This window comes from Falco biarmicus, chromosome 7 (assembly GCF_023638135.1).
Source record: "Falco biarmicus isolate bFalBia1 chromosome 7, bFalBia1.pri, whole genome shotgun sequence".
In the NCBI taxonomy this organism is placed as follows: Eukaryota; Metazoa; Chordata; class Aves; order Falconiformes; family Falconidae; genus Falco; species Falco biarmicus.
The window spans coordinates 2,704,716-2,720,190 of NC_079294.1; the positions used below are offsets into that span (position 1 = coordinate 2,704,716).

General features: G+C 51.2%; 1 protein-coding gene across 3 annotated transcripts in view; it reads left to right on the forward strand.

The window, feature by feature from the left end:
* Window positions 1–15,475, forward strand: part of CREB3L1 (cAMP responsive element binding protein 3 like 1) — a 47,075-nt gene that overhangs the window by 7,357 nt on the left and 24,243 nt on the right. The window contains exon 1 of one of the 3 annotated variants that reach the window (XM_056347501.1): window positions 9,880–10,037. The exons of the other annotated variants lie outside the window; for them this stretch is intronic. Within the exon in view, the coding sequence (XP_056203476.1) occupies window positions 10,011–10,037 (27 nt within the window). The 5' untranslated portion in view covers window positions 9,880–10,010. Of the gene's footprint in view, window positions 1–9,879; window positions 10,038–15,475 lie in introns of those variants that run through there. 3 annotated transcript variants of the gene reach the window in all.

The following is a 15,475-nucleotide window of genomic DNA, read 5'->3' on the forward strand; positions in this document are numbered from 1 at the left end:
CAGCAGGGGACTGCAGGTAGCATGCTGAAAGGCAGGCTGTGCCTTTCGGCCTGGTTGCTCCCCACATCTGCTGTGCAGTGTTTACATCTCTCTAACTTATTCCCAGCTGCTCAATAAAACAATTTTTTTTTGCTTCTACTTTCCTGTAGGGTCACATCATTTAAGGTTTTCTTTTCCTGTAGTCTCCTGAACACCCCAACCTTCCCCTCACCCACCCCTTTCTGACTTCTTTACCCACCTTCTCTCTTTGCACCTCTGCTTTCACTCCTCCTTTCTTAAATCTCTCCAGGGCTGGCTTTGAAATCATGTGGAGCTGCTCTGGTCTGGTCAGTGTCCAAGCGATAGATGCTTGACACTGATCTTGACACATTGTCCAGCCAGAATGAGGTCTCATGAAGGTTGGAACTGCAGATATCCACACACTTTTTCACTCCTTCCTTTCTCTTCCTATTTTATCTTCTTACTTTCTAAGACTGCAGAAATTCCTCATGCAGGATGGAGGCAATGTGCATGGCTATTCTCCCTGAAACTAGTGTGTAATATAAACCAGTGCTGGGGTAATTAGTACCATCTTTAGGGCTCAAAGGTAATGACTTATGTGAGGTCATTCAGTACGATCACTGTCCAGCCTGTTCCAGGGGAAACTCATCCCTGACTACCTCAGAAAAGTTGCTTTTGGCTTCTTGACACTGTGACTTTGTCTTGATTAGGAAAAATGTTCGTTTAGGTCAGTCTGGCGGACCCGATTAGCAAAGCCGGCTCAAAACTCAGTTAATATTTTTCCTAGAATAGATGCAAGAGAACGTTCAGCTCGGCAATCTGTGTCAGGAGTTCCCCTGCAACAGGAATGTCAGGGCTCCCTTGGGAGGAACCTGGCAGCAGAGGCTGGAGGAGAAATACAACTTGGGCCTGACATCAAGCACGTTACACAGGAGGGAGTACAAATGGATACAACATTGGTTTTGCACACTCATATTGGATTGTCAGCATCCCTCCTGCAGGTGAGCTTCCTTAGACCAATGCCCAGGGAACTTCCCCCATGCTGAGATCTCCACCACAGTGTCACGGGGGCACTGGATTCTCCTCCCGATGCCACAGCATGTCCAGGTGGGAGCACTGCAGCTCCAGAATAACACATCTCTGCTGACCAAGGTGCAAGGGGTCTGCCTTGCAAGCCTGCTCCTGGCTCTGCGGTATTTGCAGCTCCCCCTGTCCCAGGAGGACAGCTTTTCCCTCCAGAAGGGGAAGCCAAGGCAGAAAGACGAGGGTGAAGAAGGGGACTCAGGTCCAGAGCCTCGACAGCTAACTGTTGCCTGTCACAGCAGCTTGATGCTAAATGAGCCCCCTAAATTCATGACAGTTGAAGGAAGGAGCTGGGCAGGTGCTTTTGGCTGAGCTCGCTGCTGCCCCAGGGGAGGGAAGGCAAACCAGGCAGCTCAGGGAGGAGGAAACCAGCTCTGACATTTGTAAAGACTGTTGATGGAAGATTTCTTTCAAAACCTTTTCAGTCTGTCGGTCTGAGAGCTCTTTGCCCAGGGGCTGCTGGAAATCTGGCTCTTCTTTCCAAGCAAATGTGGCAGACTGAGAGTTGATGAGGTGCTGTCGAGCCACAAATATTGAATTGCCAATTGAATGGTGTTGGCTTTGTTTTTGTTGTGTTTTTTCTCTCCTTATGGACAGCGGTGCAGTGAGGTTGTCGGGAATGGGAGAACTGTGTTTTAGTCCCAGCTCTGCCAGTTACTTTGCATGTGATCCTTAGGGTGTCACTTGCACAATGCAGCTTTCACTCTGTATAAAATAGTACACATCCTTATTCTTACTGACATGGGGCAGTGGCATCAATGGGTGAAGCAGATTAATGAAAAGTTAGACTGGGGTGGAGTTTTGCTAGTGGATATCTGCCACAAAAGGTCCATAGGAGCTATTGCTTTGCGTCCCTGCTTAGAGTCTCTTTGAAAGGCTTTGCAGCTATACATGATATTTGCAATGTTTTCAGTTTGGCAGGGCCATCCTCCACTGATGTCCCTGCTATCTTTCACCCTTCTTGTGTTCCTTGTCCCTGGGGACTGCACGTGTCTGATTCTGACCTCAGATACTTCAAGCAAATCCGGAGAAGGCAGTCTAAATGACTGCATTGGTCAGCATCAGGATTTCAACTAAAGTACTTGGGCCATGCTGTTGTTGGCCTGACCTCTTCAGGCCTTACTGAAAACCAATTAATTTGTACTTTATAAAACCAGTGAATGGACTGTATTCATACCTCATCCTCCACTGCATAACCAGACCCTGGCTGAGTCACAAAACCTAACTTCTCCCCGGTTTTGGCACAAATTGCTGAGGGCACCCTGTTAAATTTCTGCCTGAAATTGCTGCATGGTCAGGGCTATGCTGAGTTCCCAGGCTCCCAAACTATGTTTCATCTGGTTTGTGTCTGAGGAGAAGGTACTGAGCTGCAAGTACCAGAGTGCAATGGCTTTATCAGTCCCCAAGCAGGGCAATTAAGATCCACGTCAGTCCCTCCCGCTGCTCAGTGCATGGTTTTGTGCTCTCCCTTTCTCTTTGAAGGTGCCTTTTCCCTACAGTAAGTCTGCCTGACCTGTTGTAAAGTTAGGATTTCCATCGTCCACTGGGAAGAGAGATGCAAAGGTTGCTTTCCCATTCTGCGACACTTCTCCTGCTCTTCAGGATTTGTCAGATATAGTTGGCAGCGGTCCAGCAGCTGGATTAGCATTAAATAATGAGCAAATGGCCTGCAGCCCTTTTTCAGACCCAGGAAAGCACACACCTTTCATTCTTTTTATACACGTCTTCGAGCCCTGTTTTTATCACATTGGGAAAGAGCTAAGTCCCAGATGCTGCTCTGGTCAATGCTGGGGACAGAACAGAGGGTGCTGCACTCCTTTCTTTGTCGCTAATTAGTACCAGGATGGTAGCTAGAGGCTGCTAGCTGCGAGAGCAAAACTGTTCTCTCCCTCCCCTTGTAACTGCAGCCACGGCGAGCAGTCAGTGGCAGCTGTAAGCAGCTGTGGTGAACTGCAGCAGAGCAGAAGCAATGCTCATTTCTTAATTTTCCTGCATGCTTTAGGCTCCAGAGGAGCAGCTCTGGTAACCTCCTCCTTTGTAGCCAGAGGCTGAAGTCCCAGGTGAGATGAAGGCATTACTATGTCAACCCCAGCAGCTAAACGGTGTGATGAGGTCACCCAGCAGCCTCGATATCTAGAAGTAAGTGCCAGAGATCCATGTCCAGACCAGTGCCCCATCCGCTGGTCTCAGATGCCTTTCAGATATTTGATGAAATTGGATTGTATAGAGTTGCCAGAGAATTTATTTATCTATTCTGGGAAAGGGAAGAGGGAAGGAGTCCAGGAGGGATGGAGAATAGGGAAAGAAAGAGGGAAGAAAAAGCAAAGACAAGAGAGAGGTAGCTATGCAGTTAGCATTACTGAGCCATCTGGACCTGTTGGCATGGCCCCAGCTGGACAAGCTCACAGGTTTATCCACAGCATGATGTAATCTCCATCGTCCAGCATTTGAGTTTTCTCCTTGCACTGGATGGCCTCATATCTGGTGCATGTCTGGAGCGGGCATTTTGATTTCCTGTTGCTATTTGTGGACTTTTCCTGGCCGATCCTCAAGAGCAGCTCGGGCGGTTTGCATTCCTTAAGTTGAAGAAGCAATGCCATCCCGCCGGCGTGGAGTGGAGGCCAGCCATGGCCAGCCTGCTGGCTGGAGCGGGCCAGCCCCACGCAGGGAACCAGCTGTGGTTTGCACCGTGCTGCAGCTGGAGGAAGGGTGACACCTCTGCCTGGTGCTTGGGACACTGCAGCCGAGCTCAGGAGTTGACCAGCACAGAGGACTGGCAGGACCACCCTTCCCAGCCTCTCGTGGGCTTCCCTGCCCTGCTGGGTCTTGCAGCAGAACAGGATGAAGGATAATTTTATTTGGCCCAAGACCTATTCCTCCCCTTGGTAGATGTGAGTAAAAAGCAATCAATGATCTCAGTCCTGCTCCCTTGCTAATGCCGGCACCGGGGATCACCAAGGCCCTTGGCTGCCCTGTGAAGCAGGTGGGCTTCCCAGCACAGGGGAAGGGGAGCTATGGAAGATGTGGTCCAATGCTGCCAGGCACCCACCCTTGCTAGGGAATAGGCCTGTAATCTCCTTCTCTCCATCGCTCAGTGCCATTTCCAGGAGGCAGTGCAGTCTAATGGGAAGGACTCAAATGTACATTCCCTCTGTGGGAGACAGCCGCACCTCACCAAGACCAGCCAACTTTTTTTTCTCGAGTCCTTGCCAGCACATGAAGGGAAGAGAGTTTGACCGTCCACCTCCATAACATCACACTGTTTGAACATCTTTTAAGTTTCAGGAGCCACACAAGAGCAAAGTGGTCTTCTTTGCTACATAAAATCAATGTGTGGAGGGGCAAACAGTAGAGCCTTAGGTCCCCTCCTGCCTTCAGAAACAGAGCAACTCCCACCCTCCTGCATGGCTGCAAAGGTCTGAGATGCCCAGAAAATGAAGACAGAACTTCTCTTCAGCGTACCACTGCTGCAAGCAAACCTCAAACCCAGCGATACAAGCGGCCTGCTTCAGAGTACGCCATTCTTCGCTCTGACTCAAGAGATGTGGGTAGTTGTGTGATGAGCAACAGTCTGACATGAGCACACAGTACTGCCTCCCTCACGATGCCTCACCCTGCCCACTTAGCTTTGCTTTCTCCAGGGGCTTGGGAACAAGGAAGTTGAGTGCAGTGACCTCCAGGGAGCAAGATTTTGTTCAGCTGAGAATCCTACCGTCTGCTTCAGAAGTTGTCCTGGTTGCACCCGGAGGGAGCAGGGCTCTGCTTTCATAATACCCCGGGGATGGCTTGTCCACCAGGGATGGACTCACTGGAACCACAGAGCTGAGCTTTTCCACCCGACTCAGCTCTGCTGAGCAAGAGAGTAGCTGAGGAAAACGATGGCCTCTTTATAAACCAACTGGCAAAACTCTTGCATCTCTCCTGGGAAGTGGCCAGGGATTCTGAGTCACTGCTTAAGTGGGTTGCAGCCAAGGTAGTCTTACCCAAGACATTAAGTGAGAGAAGAGAGATACACCCAGGAGTGCCAGCAGAAAGAGAAATAGTCATGACCATAATTAATAATAATAATATAATGATGAAAAGATTCAGAAATGCACTGCCCACTCCAAAAATAAAGTTTGAGGACAATTCAAATGCTGTAAAGAAAAGAGAAGAGAGGAAAGAGTCGAGAAAGACCGCCAAAGCCTGCATGTCAGCTGCAATGCAAGGAGTCCCATCCAGCTGGCCTGGGTTCAAAGAGCTCCTATTGTCCAACAGCATTTCCAAGACACCATTCAAAACTTTCAGAAAATGAACCCAAGATGCAGGGTGAGATTTATCACACAATAAAGACAAGCCAGATGTGTGCACCCTTTTGGAGAGAGAGGATGGGAGGAAGGCGATGGAGGAGCAAAGCAGGGGAGAATCAGGCAGCAGAGGCGTGAGGGAGGAGGGTGGCATGAGGAGGTCTGGTGCTGTGAGCATCCAGGCAGGAGCAGGGTCTGGGTGTGTCTGGGCTGGGACACACACTTGGCACTTGTGAAGGGTTTGATGTGTATGGAGAACTCCATAGTTAGGAAAATTACTTGGCATCGGGATTAAGGGGCAGACAGAGAATATCTCACTGATGCTTTTTCTCTTTTGTTGCACATAAAACCATGATGGATACTAAGAGGTTATTGTTACTTCTGGTCCTGGATAATGTACCTGCATAATAAGGCCATGTCTGAAAGGATGCCCAGGAGCCAAACCACTGTAGATTTTGTCTTGATTTTCTAGGGCTCGCATAGCCTTCATTAGTGCATTTGCAGCACTGGCCACCATGGCAGGGCTGTAACTTCTTTTGCCCACAGGAATCACTCACTTCCACCTGTGATTTGATTATGTTAAAATCTAGCAATTAATTATATAGAAATGTAATTTAATCTTTGAGTCTGCTGCTAACGTGGAGTTACATGCCTACAACCTGCCATCATTAAGTAAGTCCTCAAGTTCTCCCTGCCTGCAATGAGACCAATGGTGTTTCTGCTGTCTGCAGAATAATCTGGGAGGGTAGCCGTTGCCATACCACACTCCACAGATTAAAAAGTGAGTTGGTTTAGTTCTCAGGAAGACTTCTAGTAGTAAGGACTTCATCTAAGAGCAAAAAGCCTGAGAAAACACTTTGGAGTTTTAAGCTAGAGAGTCCCTCTTTGCAATGACTCATGTGTTTGGTGGCTTCAGTCAGCTTCTACAACAGGTTTTTTTTTAGAAAGGGGTGGGTTTATCTGAAGACTTTAAATTAAGATATGTCTTCCTGTGAAGCTCAGTTGCAGATGATGAGTTTGAAGCAGGAGGCATGCACCTGCACTCAGCTATGTAAGGAACCATATTTGGTTACCTGGTTCCTCCAGTCCCTGAAACCACAAAGCCATCCATTGTCTCATTGAGCTGCTACAGGGGTGTCCAGAGAATGGATTCCCAACTCCACCAGTTTCTGCAGACCTCCCTCCGATGCTGGGGTGCAGATGCCTGCTTGATCCGACACAGGAGCTTTCAGGGCAGGTTGTCAGGGCATAATAGGTTTCCTATCTTCAACAGAACATGGGATCTTTTCTTCCCATAAGCTTCTGACTTTATTTGAGTGCAGGATCCCAGGCATCTTCACATTCCTATTTCTTTTCACCAGCTACAGTGTACTTGGCTGCTGGGTCTCATCATGGAGAAGTGTGGCTTGAAGAGGGGATAGCTGGGGAGACAGGTATTGGGAAACAGTTTTCACAAGCTGCCTTTCTCCCTTGGCCTTGATTTTCATCCCACGGTTGAAGTGACTGCATTAGCTCTGACCAGTTGGATCTCCATCCTCATCTTTGGAAACACAGGGCTTTGACCCTTGTTCACCAACATCACACCTTTGTTCTCCCCCAGGATGGTGTTAATCCAGGCTGTCCCAGTAGTGAAGAATGGCCTGAAAGATGTTACTGCCCTTTGCAGGCTAGGAAGGATTTCCCCATTCTCCAGAGACTCTGGTTTCTGCAGCTCCACCACTGAGGTGAAAATGATACCCTCAGCACTGGAGCTGAAGTTGAATTTCCTATCTGCTGCTCAGGGCACAGATTTTCCACTGGGATATTGGCAGCAGGTCAGAAATCTGCATTCCAAGCTGAATTGCTTTGAAAACAGTCCTGGTGCGGGACCACATTTAGTCTGCTGGTTGCAAAACCCAGCTTTTGCCCAGCCTGGCCACTGAAGAGAATCCCAGCTCTCACTGGCTCAAGATTTTGGGTGAAAATCTCTCACATCCTTGATCAGCTGGTCCAGACTTAGTTGCTCTGTAATTGCCCTTTTCAAAGGCCCAAAGAATGAAAGCCACCAGTAACGTTTGGTATTAGCTGCATGCCTCAGCTTTTGGACTTGAACAGAGCACAGCTATCTTCCTCTTCCAAGGCCTGCTTTTCTTTATGGGTCTCCAGGGACCTGCCAGGGGACAAAATGTGAATTATCTCCAATTTTGTTCTCTGAGCACTAAAAAGAAACAGTTTCAATGAGGCAAATGAAGCTGATTGTAAAGATAATACAGACCATGCCTTCTTCTCCCCTTATCTCCCAAAGCAGATTTCCTCTGTCGCCCAGGGTGCCTGTCCCGTTGCTTAGATTGCCTTTCTTGTAAGATGTAGAAAAAAGGCCCATAATGGCATGGGGGTGACAAGCTGTGTAAGAGCAGAGATTTGCCAACTGTGGTGGCTCCAACCCCATATGGGGCAGGGCCAGAATCTTCCAAGAAAGATGGAAGAAGCGGTGGAGCGGTATTTATTCCAGTTTATTTTGGTTATTGAACAAGCTTCCCCATCCCACTGACTGGTGACTGACTTGAGCGGTTGCAACTCTAACTCATTTTTGATTGTATTAGAATGTTCATGCTGTATTTCATGTCTTTTGACTGTAACGCTGCTCCACTGCAGCATGGCACCATAGTTCACAGTCATGCAGAGTAAACCAGTATTTTCTTTTGTTTGCCCTGCCTGCTGCCTTTCATCACACCGCACATCCCTCTCCATCAAGCAGAATTTTTCCCTAAACTGTACAGGCAGACATGCCACACACAATTAAATCCATGTAGTTTCAGGGTAGATTTGCCTTTAGATTTCCAGGGCTGGGCCAGAGCTGCGTCCTGAGGTTGTGCAGGGCAGAGCTGCCACATGCCAGCGGGCATGGCTGTGGAAACCCAATTGTGTTCTGGCTGTACCTCTGTGGGGACTGAGAAGGGATGGATGCATTTGGGCCCTGCAAAGGGCACGCCTGGGTGGAGGTGGGTTGAGGTAACATATCAGATAGGGCCTTCTTGAAGATGATGGATTATATTTTCACACATAAGGAGATAAAGTTCATGTGAACCCCCTCGCCCTGATGCTACAGCAGCTGAAAGACTCCTGGCCCCCGCTCGTGGTGTGGAGTTATGGTGTCACTGGGAGCCTGCTGCAAACTCAGCTGAGGCTGCCAAGTTAACACAAGGACGTAAAACACCAATTCAGACAAGAGGGTGGTGATGACGATACAGCTTCTTTCTCTCAGAGCTACTGCTCTTGTGAAGTCTCTGTCTGGAGACTGTACTGACCTTGGCTTGGGAGGGAGCAAAGAAGAGGAAGAGACCCCTGCCAGCTTGCCCAGGGGTACCTGCATTCCCATGGAGAACACCTCCCACGCATCTCCGTTTGAACGGGGCCCAGCTGCCACCATCATGGTTCAGAAATAAAGGCAGCTTTGTTTCATAGTAAGCAGGTGTCTTCAGTTCTCTGAGCTCAAGAAAGGCCTTGAAGGACAAACTTTTTTTATTTACCTTTCATAGACTCCTAGAAATAGCACCCAAGTCTTCTGCCGAATGAGGGTTGAGAGCAGCTGATCTAAATGTTCCACCCAGAGAGGGTTGTGTCCACTTCTGCATATAGTTTAAGTCCTGCTCCAAATGTTGGTTTTTTTTTTTTATCAGAGTCGGCTGCAAGGGAGTTAGCTGTAAGTCAAAGGAAATTTGGGACATTTGTTGCATATGTAGCATACACGCAGCAAAAGCTTGCTGGAAAGCAGAGGCATTCCTCTTTATCCTCCAGGGTGCTGCTGCTGGGAGGAGAGATGCTCCTGTCTCTGCAGATTCAACGAGTCTCGTGCAACAGGCAAACTGTGTATTGTAGCTGCTTTCTACCCCAGGCCAGTGGAGCTTGGTTTGCCTTAGGAGAGGCTGACATCTTCACTTTCCTCCCTAGCACGCACATACCCAGTCTGCACCCTGGCACCCGCAGGTGGTTTGGGGGCACACAGATGGCCATGCCACTGTGGCCACACCGTGATGGCACCTGTCTTTTGAACCACCTTGGCCTGGGCTCTGCCCTACTCCACAGTTGTTGGCCTCGCAGAGCACCTCCACACTACCACAGCCCACACTGGCTGCTAATCCTGTTTATGCTGAACATGGTAAGCCCAGGTACGGGTGCACCATCGTCCATGGCTCTTCTGCCACCACAGCAGCTGGTACCTTCAGTATCTACTTCAGGGCCACTGGGAAAGCCAGTCTGGCAGATTTCAGCTTTCCACATGCTTTTTTCTCTCTTTTTATTCTTTCTTTCAGGGGCAAAACCATTTAAAGACTTATCTTGCCCACTCGCCCTGCACCTGGGCTCCTCCCCAGTGAAAAGCAGGCTCAGGAACTCTAAGCTGGGTGTTTCAAAGCTACAATCCCAGCCACAGAATTTTGATGTGGTGTTGTGTGTATGCTTTCAACAGCATCACCCATTCTGTCAGCTGAGTTTGTTTTTTCCCCCTGTTAGAGCTGTAGGAGGGGGGGGGGCGGGGGAACCCACAAAACCTTTATGGCTGCCGCAGCGGTTACTGCAGAGGGTGGGAGCATTATGTACTGGAAGGGGTAGGTCTCCCGGAGAGGCTGGGACCCTCTGAGGTGCTCGCTGAGACATCCCGGGATGAGGAAGAGCCATGAAGGGGCAAAGGTGAGGCCTCCTCTGGGGCACCGCCCGCGGAGTGCTCTCCCTGCCGGTCTGCCCCGCCATCTCGGCGTCCCCTCCGGCCTCACCTTGTGGCAGAGCCGGGCGGCAGCCGTGCCGTAAGGAGGGGGTGCCCGGCGGGGCCGAGCCGTGAGGAGGGGGTGCCCGGCGGTGAGGTGCGGCGGGGCCGGGCTGTAAGGAGGTGCCGGGCCGTGAGGGGCCGGTGTCCAGCGGGGCCGGGCCGTGAGTAGCGGGTGCCCGGTGGGACCGGGCCGTGAGAATGGGCTGCCCGGTCATGAGGAGGGGCTGCCGGGCCGTGTGGCGCGGGTGCCGGGCGGTGGTGAGGAGGTGCCCGGCGGGGCCGCGCGCTGAGGTGAGCCACGGCGGGCCGCGGGCCGCTCCGTCCTAACCCTGCACTCCTCCCGCCCGCCTCGCGCCGCTCGCTGGCAGCCGCTTCCCATTGGCCGCCGCTCGGCTGCCTCGGCCAATGGGCGGCCGCAGCTGCTGGCCGTTGGAAGCGGGCCGCGGAGACCGTTAACCGCCGGCGGCGTAGGAGGGGCGGGGGCGTCCGCGCTCCTGCCTGCCGCCCGTCGGAGCCCTCAGAGGACCTCGTAGCTCTCAGAGGTCTTCAAAGCCCCTCAGAAACCCTCGGAGCCACTCAGAGCCCTCGGAGCCCCTTCAGAGCCCTCAAAGCCCCTCACAGCCCTCACAACCCTCTGAGCCCCTCAGAGCCCTTGGAGCCCTCAGAGTACCTCAGAGGTGCAGCAGGCCCGGGCCAGGCTCGGCCGCAGCCTCAGGCTATGCTGCCTGATGCGGGGTGAAGTGGCTGCAGGCACCCATGGCCCAGGCGGGGACCTGGGTGGCTTGGATTGCTGCTGCTCCCTCGCTTCAGGGTAGTGCCTTGCCTTGGCACCACTCTCTCAATTGCCTTCCCCTGATTGTGTCTTGAGCCTCTGTCGTCCCTCCTAGGTCTTGTGGCGCCTAGTGCTGGAAATTGTAAATCCAGGTCCTTTGGCACGGATGCGTGGTGGAAGGAGGTTTCCACAGTGAGCTGTGCCTGAGCCTTGCTGGGTCTGCACAAGGCACTAGGGACACGGCTGCGGCTGCTGCTCCCGAGGACTAACAGCTTGTAGCATCTTTGGTCTGAGGGGCTGCAGTCCCTGCGGGGAGGGAGCTGATGGCACAGCTGGCCTGTGGGAAAACAGGCCACCTGCCTTGTTTTCAGTGACTGTAAACCCTCCTCTTTCTGTCATTGTGCATTATTCTACAGACAGCAATAAATTCTGGGCTTGGTTCCAGGTCAGGCTCAGTCAAACCTTCCATCACTTGGAGGGTGTCAGGGAGGCGTTTGGTTCACCATAGAGCCCAAGGTCGCGATGCTGAAAGTAATCACGGGTGACTTGGGCGTTGCCGGCAGTCTCGGAGGAAGACTAAGGGGTGCTGCTGGCCAGGATGCTGTCCTGCTGCTGAAGGGAAGCTTGCACCTGGTTTGGCCTGGAGGGCTTTGGCCATGCCATGCAGGGAAGCAAGAGCAGCAAGGAGGTGGCAGGTCAGTGGTAAGCTATCCAGGCAGGTGGGGGGCCTGGGTGGACCAGGCGTGGAGCAGCAGGCAGCTGTGGTACATGGCAGGAGAGAGCAAGAGCAGTGTGGGTCAGGACAGAGGGACACCAGTGGGGTTTGAGAGAGGCAGGAGGTGGTTGAATGATCGCTTGTGCCCCTTGGGGTACCCATGCTCTGGCTAGACTGTGAGGAGAGGTTTGCACAGCATCTGTCCATCCTGCCTGGATCTTGTTAATGCTGTCAAGACCTTCACTTTCATAAGGTCTAAAATTTTAAGGAGAGCAGAAGGACTGTCTGGAGTGTATGGGCTCTTCTTTCCTGGAATATAAAGGAAACCTCGGCTGTGCAGCTGGAATGCAGGGGGCTTCATTCCTTAGTGAAAGCAGAGAAGGGAAATGCAGATGTCACAGCTGGGACAGGAGATTTATCTTGGCAAGCAAAGAGGAAAAATACTTTCAAAAAGAAAAGAGAAAACTCAGAAGAATCCCCTCCCCATATGTACTGCCTGCCAGCACGAGCAGAACCTCCAACCTGCAAAGGCCTTTCGTCTCCTGGGCCTGGGCTGCCGCCCAGCTGGATTAGCCCCTCACTGCTTTCTCTTTGGAGCGAGACCATTGGGGTGGGAGCAGGGAGGCTGTGAGAACAAGGCTGATCCTGAAGGGAGATTGTCTCTAAACAACTCAGCTGGAGGTGGGAAGAGGAAAGTCACAGTCAAAGGATGGAAGCGTGAAAGGGAAAAGGAGGGACAGATGCAGTCAGGGTGATCACAGAGAAGTGGATCCAGGAAAAGGAAATTATCCCCTCCTCAGCCATCCATGGTGCTACTGGGCTTCAAGAGTGGCACCTTAAGGGATCCCATGCACAACCAGGCAGGCGAAGAGGCTTAATGCCTCAGTCTTTGCTTGGGGCCACCAGAGGTCTAACACCAGCTCCGGGTGGCGGGAAATAGAGAGCTTGCATCTGGATGTCTGGATGCCTTACATTAGCTCCCAAGATAACGGTTGTACAACAGGAAAGGGTGTTCAAATGAGAAATGCACGCACGCACATACAGTGTGCTATTTAGACAACCCTAAGCATGAGGTCAGGATGAAAACATGTGGTGGAAATATGTTTGGAAGAGTCAGTGCCTATGTCGGTCACCAGGAGTGGGAGGGAGCAGGAGCCAGCAGCTGACAGATTCGCACTCTCTCCCTGTGGCTGAGGTGGCCTCAGCTCGAGCAGATTCTCCTGTTGCACTGGAGCAGCTTAAGACACTCTGTTGGGCCTGGAGATGCAGTGGTCATTGCCTCGCTGTACCTGCACATGCTGGCTTGTCCCCTTCAGGTGCTGCCTCCCCATCCTCCCAGAACTGTGGTAGGGGGATGGGCAGCCAGAAATCGGGCTTGAATCAGGGAATCCAGCACATCCTCACCATTGCGTTTCTGTCCCTTGGCTGCCCCCTCCCTGACCGCTCACTGGTAATACAGCTTTGGAAACACATCTCGTGCTATTTCTTGGCTTTGGAGCATAGTTAGAAGGAGAAGGAAGGAGGGTGTGAAAGGGAGGGGGAGATAGCAGGAGCGAATAATGCAAAATGAGACTGTGCTGTGAGCTTCGTATCCCATCTGGAAGCTGTTTTCCCCCAGTACACTTCACACCCGCTCCCTCTGGGCCAGGATGGTAAGGATCACATTTCCCAGTTGACTGGTCCCCCTTGCTCAAGCCAGAGCCATCTGCGTGAAAGCTACTTGAGATATCTTAAAGGAGAATCTCAGCAGAGTTGCAGAGTCCTTCATTGTCACAATCAGAGATTCTTGGCCGGTTCTCTGAGGAGTGAGAGCTGACTTATCTCAGCCTGGATGGAAGGTGCTCTTGAGGAGACAGTCTTAAGCCGTGAGGAGGCTGTGAGAGGGTGAGCCTGCTCTTGCTTTTGTGTCTCTGTCCATCCCACCTTCATTCACGACCAAGTCCTGTGGACTGTTTCTTGGACCTTCCACCAACATGTGCCTCCGGTCTGCCGAGATCTTTGCTGCCACAACATCAGCAAGACTCTCCCCAAAGCCCAGCACAGTTTGTTCATTTAGTGGCAGTAAAAGCCTTTAGCTGTGCTGGCCCCTATCTGGGTGGGAAGGGAGGGCTAGTGGCTGCCCAGGACCTCCTTTGACATGTGACTTTCCAGCCAGGATAAAGCTACCCATCCATTCGGTCAGGTGATAAACCTGCTTCCGTTAATCACTCAGGTGCTCTGTTTCATGCTCTGCCATGATCCACACAGCCCTGAGACACTGTATCCTGGGACCTGCAGTTTCCTGGAGCCTTCTGTCTCACACACATTAAGGAAAAGTATGGCTGAAACCTTCTCTGAGTTTTGCTGGATAGGTGCAGCTCCCCCAGCAAGGCTCGGGTGGGACAGAGTTTGCATGTTCCAGGTTGGCAGGCTCCATCTAAACTAATTAGCAGCAGTTTTGATGGCATCTATCCAAAATAAGCTCCGCACTGCTCCTCACTATGCCCATCACAGCTGGATCTGGACAAGAGGACACTTTTTCCTGTTAGCATGTGGTTGCATGCATGGCTGTCTTTACAAATCAGAAATCTAAAGTAAATACCTGTTGGCATCAGGTGAGAACAGAACCAAGCCAAGAGACACAGCAGTCTTCCTGGGACGTGGTGGCTTAGCTTCCTGCTTGTCCTGTAGCTTCTCTCGTGGATATAGCCAGCTACAAAGCCATGTCGTTATCTTTGTTTGCTTTACCCTTCCTTCTTCTGCTTTCCTCTGCCTCTTGCCACCTTCTTTGATGGCTAAAATAGCAAGCTCCAGCTCTGTGACACCTCTACATGCTCTCCCTCTTTGAGCGGGTCTGATCCTTGGTGCACCCTTTGATAATAAAGACCCAGCAGCACAGAGAGGGGTACATGCCCCAACATTGCTGGATTCTCAGGGAAGGTGTGAGTTTCCTTCTCTGCTTATCACCCTTCGTTTTCCCATATTGTGCAGTAGGTCTCTGTCTCTCAGGAGAATGGTCTCCTGGGGGCATGAACTCCTGCATGTCTGGGAGAACAGTGTTGCCTTCCTCCTCCCTTCCAAGTAGCAAGGTCCTCCAGCAAGCCTGCTGTGTGGTGTCTAAAAGAAGAACCAGAAATCTGCAATTACTCCTGCCAGTGTTGATGCCCTTATTAAGGCTCTGATACTCAAACTCTTGCACTCCTTACACATCTCTCACCCCATAGCCACCGCTGGGGAGATTTTTTGGCTTCAGAATAAAACCAGAGGCACACCTTCACCTCTTCCCTTCAGGTAGGTTTGTCCTACAGTAGGAAGACTGTTGATTGACCAAGAGATCCTTGTTCCAGGTGTGGGTGGGATACCGTTTAAAAGAGCTTGTGGAACTACTGCATAAGTCCATCTTCTTAAGTCCCACCTCTGCCTTTGTTAATGCACAGTTGTGAAAGAAATTTGAAGCACGTGGCAGAGTCGCCAACAGCTCTCCCTGCAGCTCTAGCTCTGCCTCTTTTCCAGAGTTACACAGTGATTCTAGTTTTGATGGTTCCAACAATATATATGATTTGAGTGCTTCTTGTTGGATCCTGGTTCTACTGTGCTGTCGTGGTGCGTTGGCAGCCAGAACTCTGAATCCCTTCACTCTTCTGTGGTTATGTTCTCACCCTTACCATAAGGCTGTTGTGTTCATATCCTCTGTTTGCCTGGGTTGTTTAGAGAAAGCAAGACAAAGAACAGCTGCTATATGAGCAAGCACTCTCTGGGGTTAATGCTCAGGACTCTGGACCCTTTACCCCTCCGTGCTGTAGGATAGGACAAAACCTGGCTTTACAGTGTTTTTTAGATAAATATCTAACCCAGTTCCATCTGCTGACTCAGCTCCCTCTGAAGAATGGTTATGC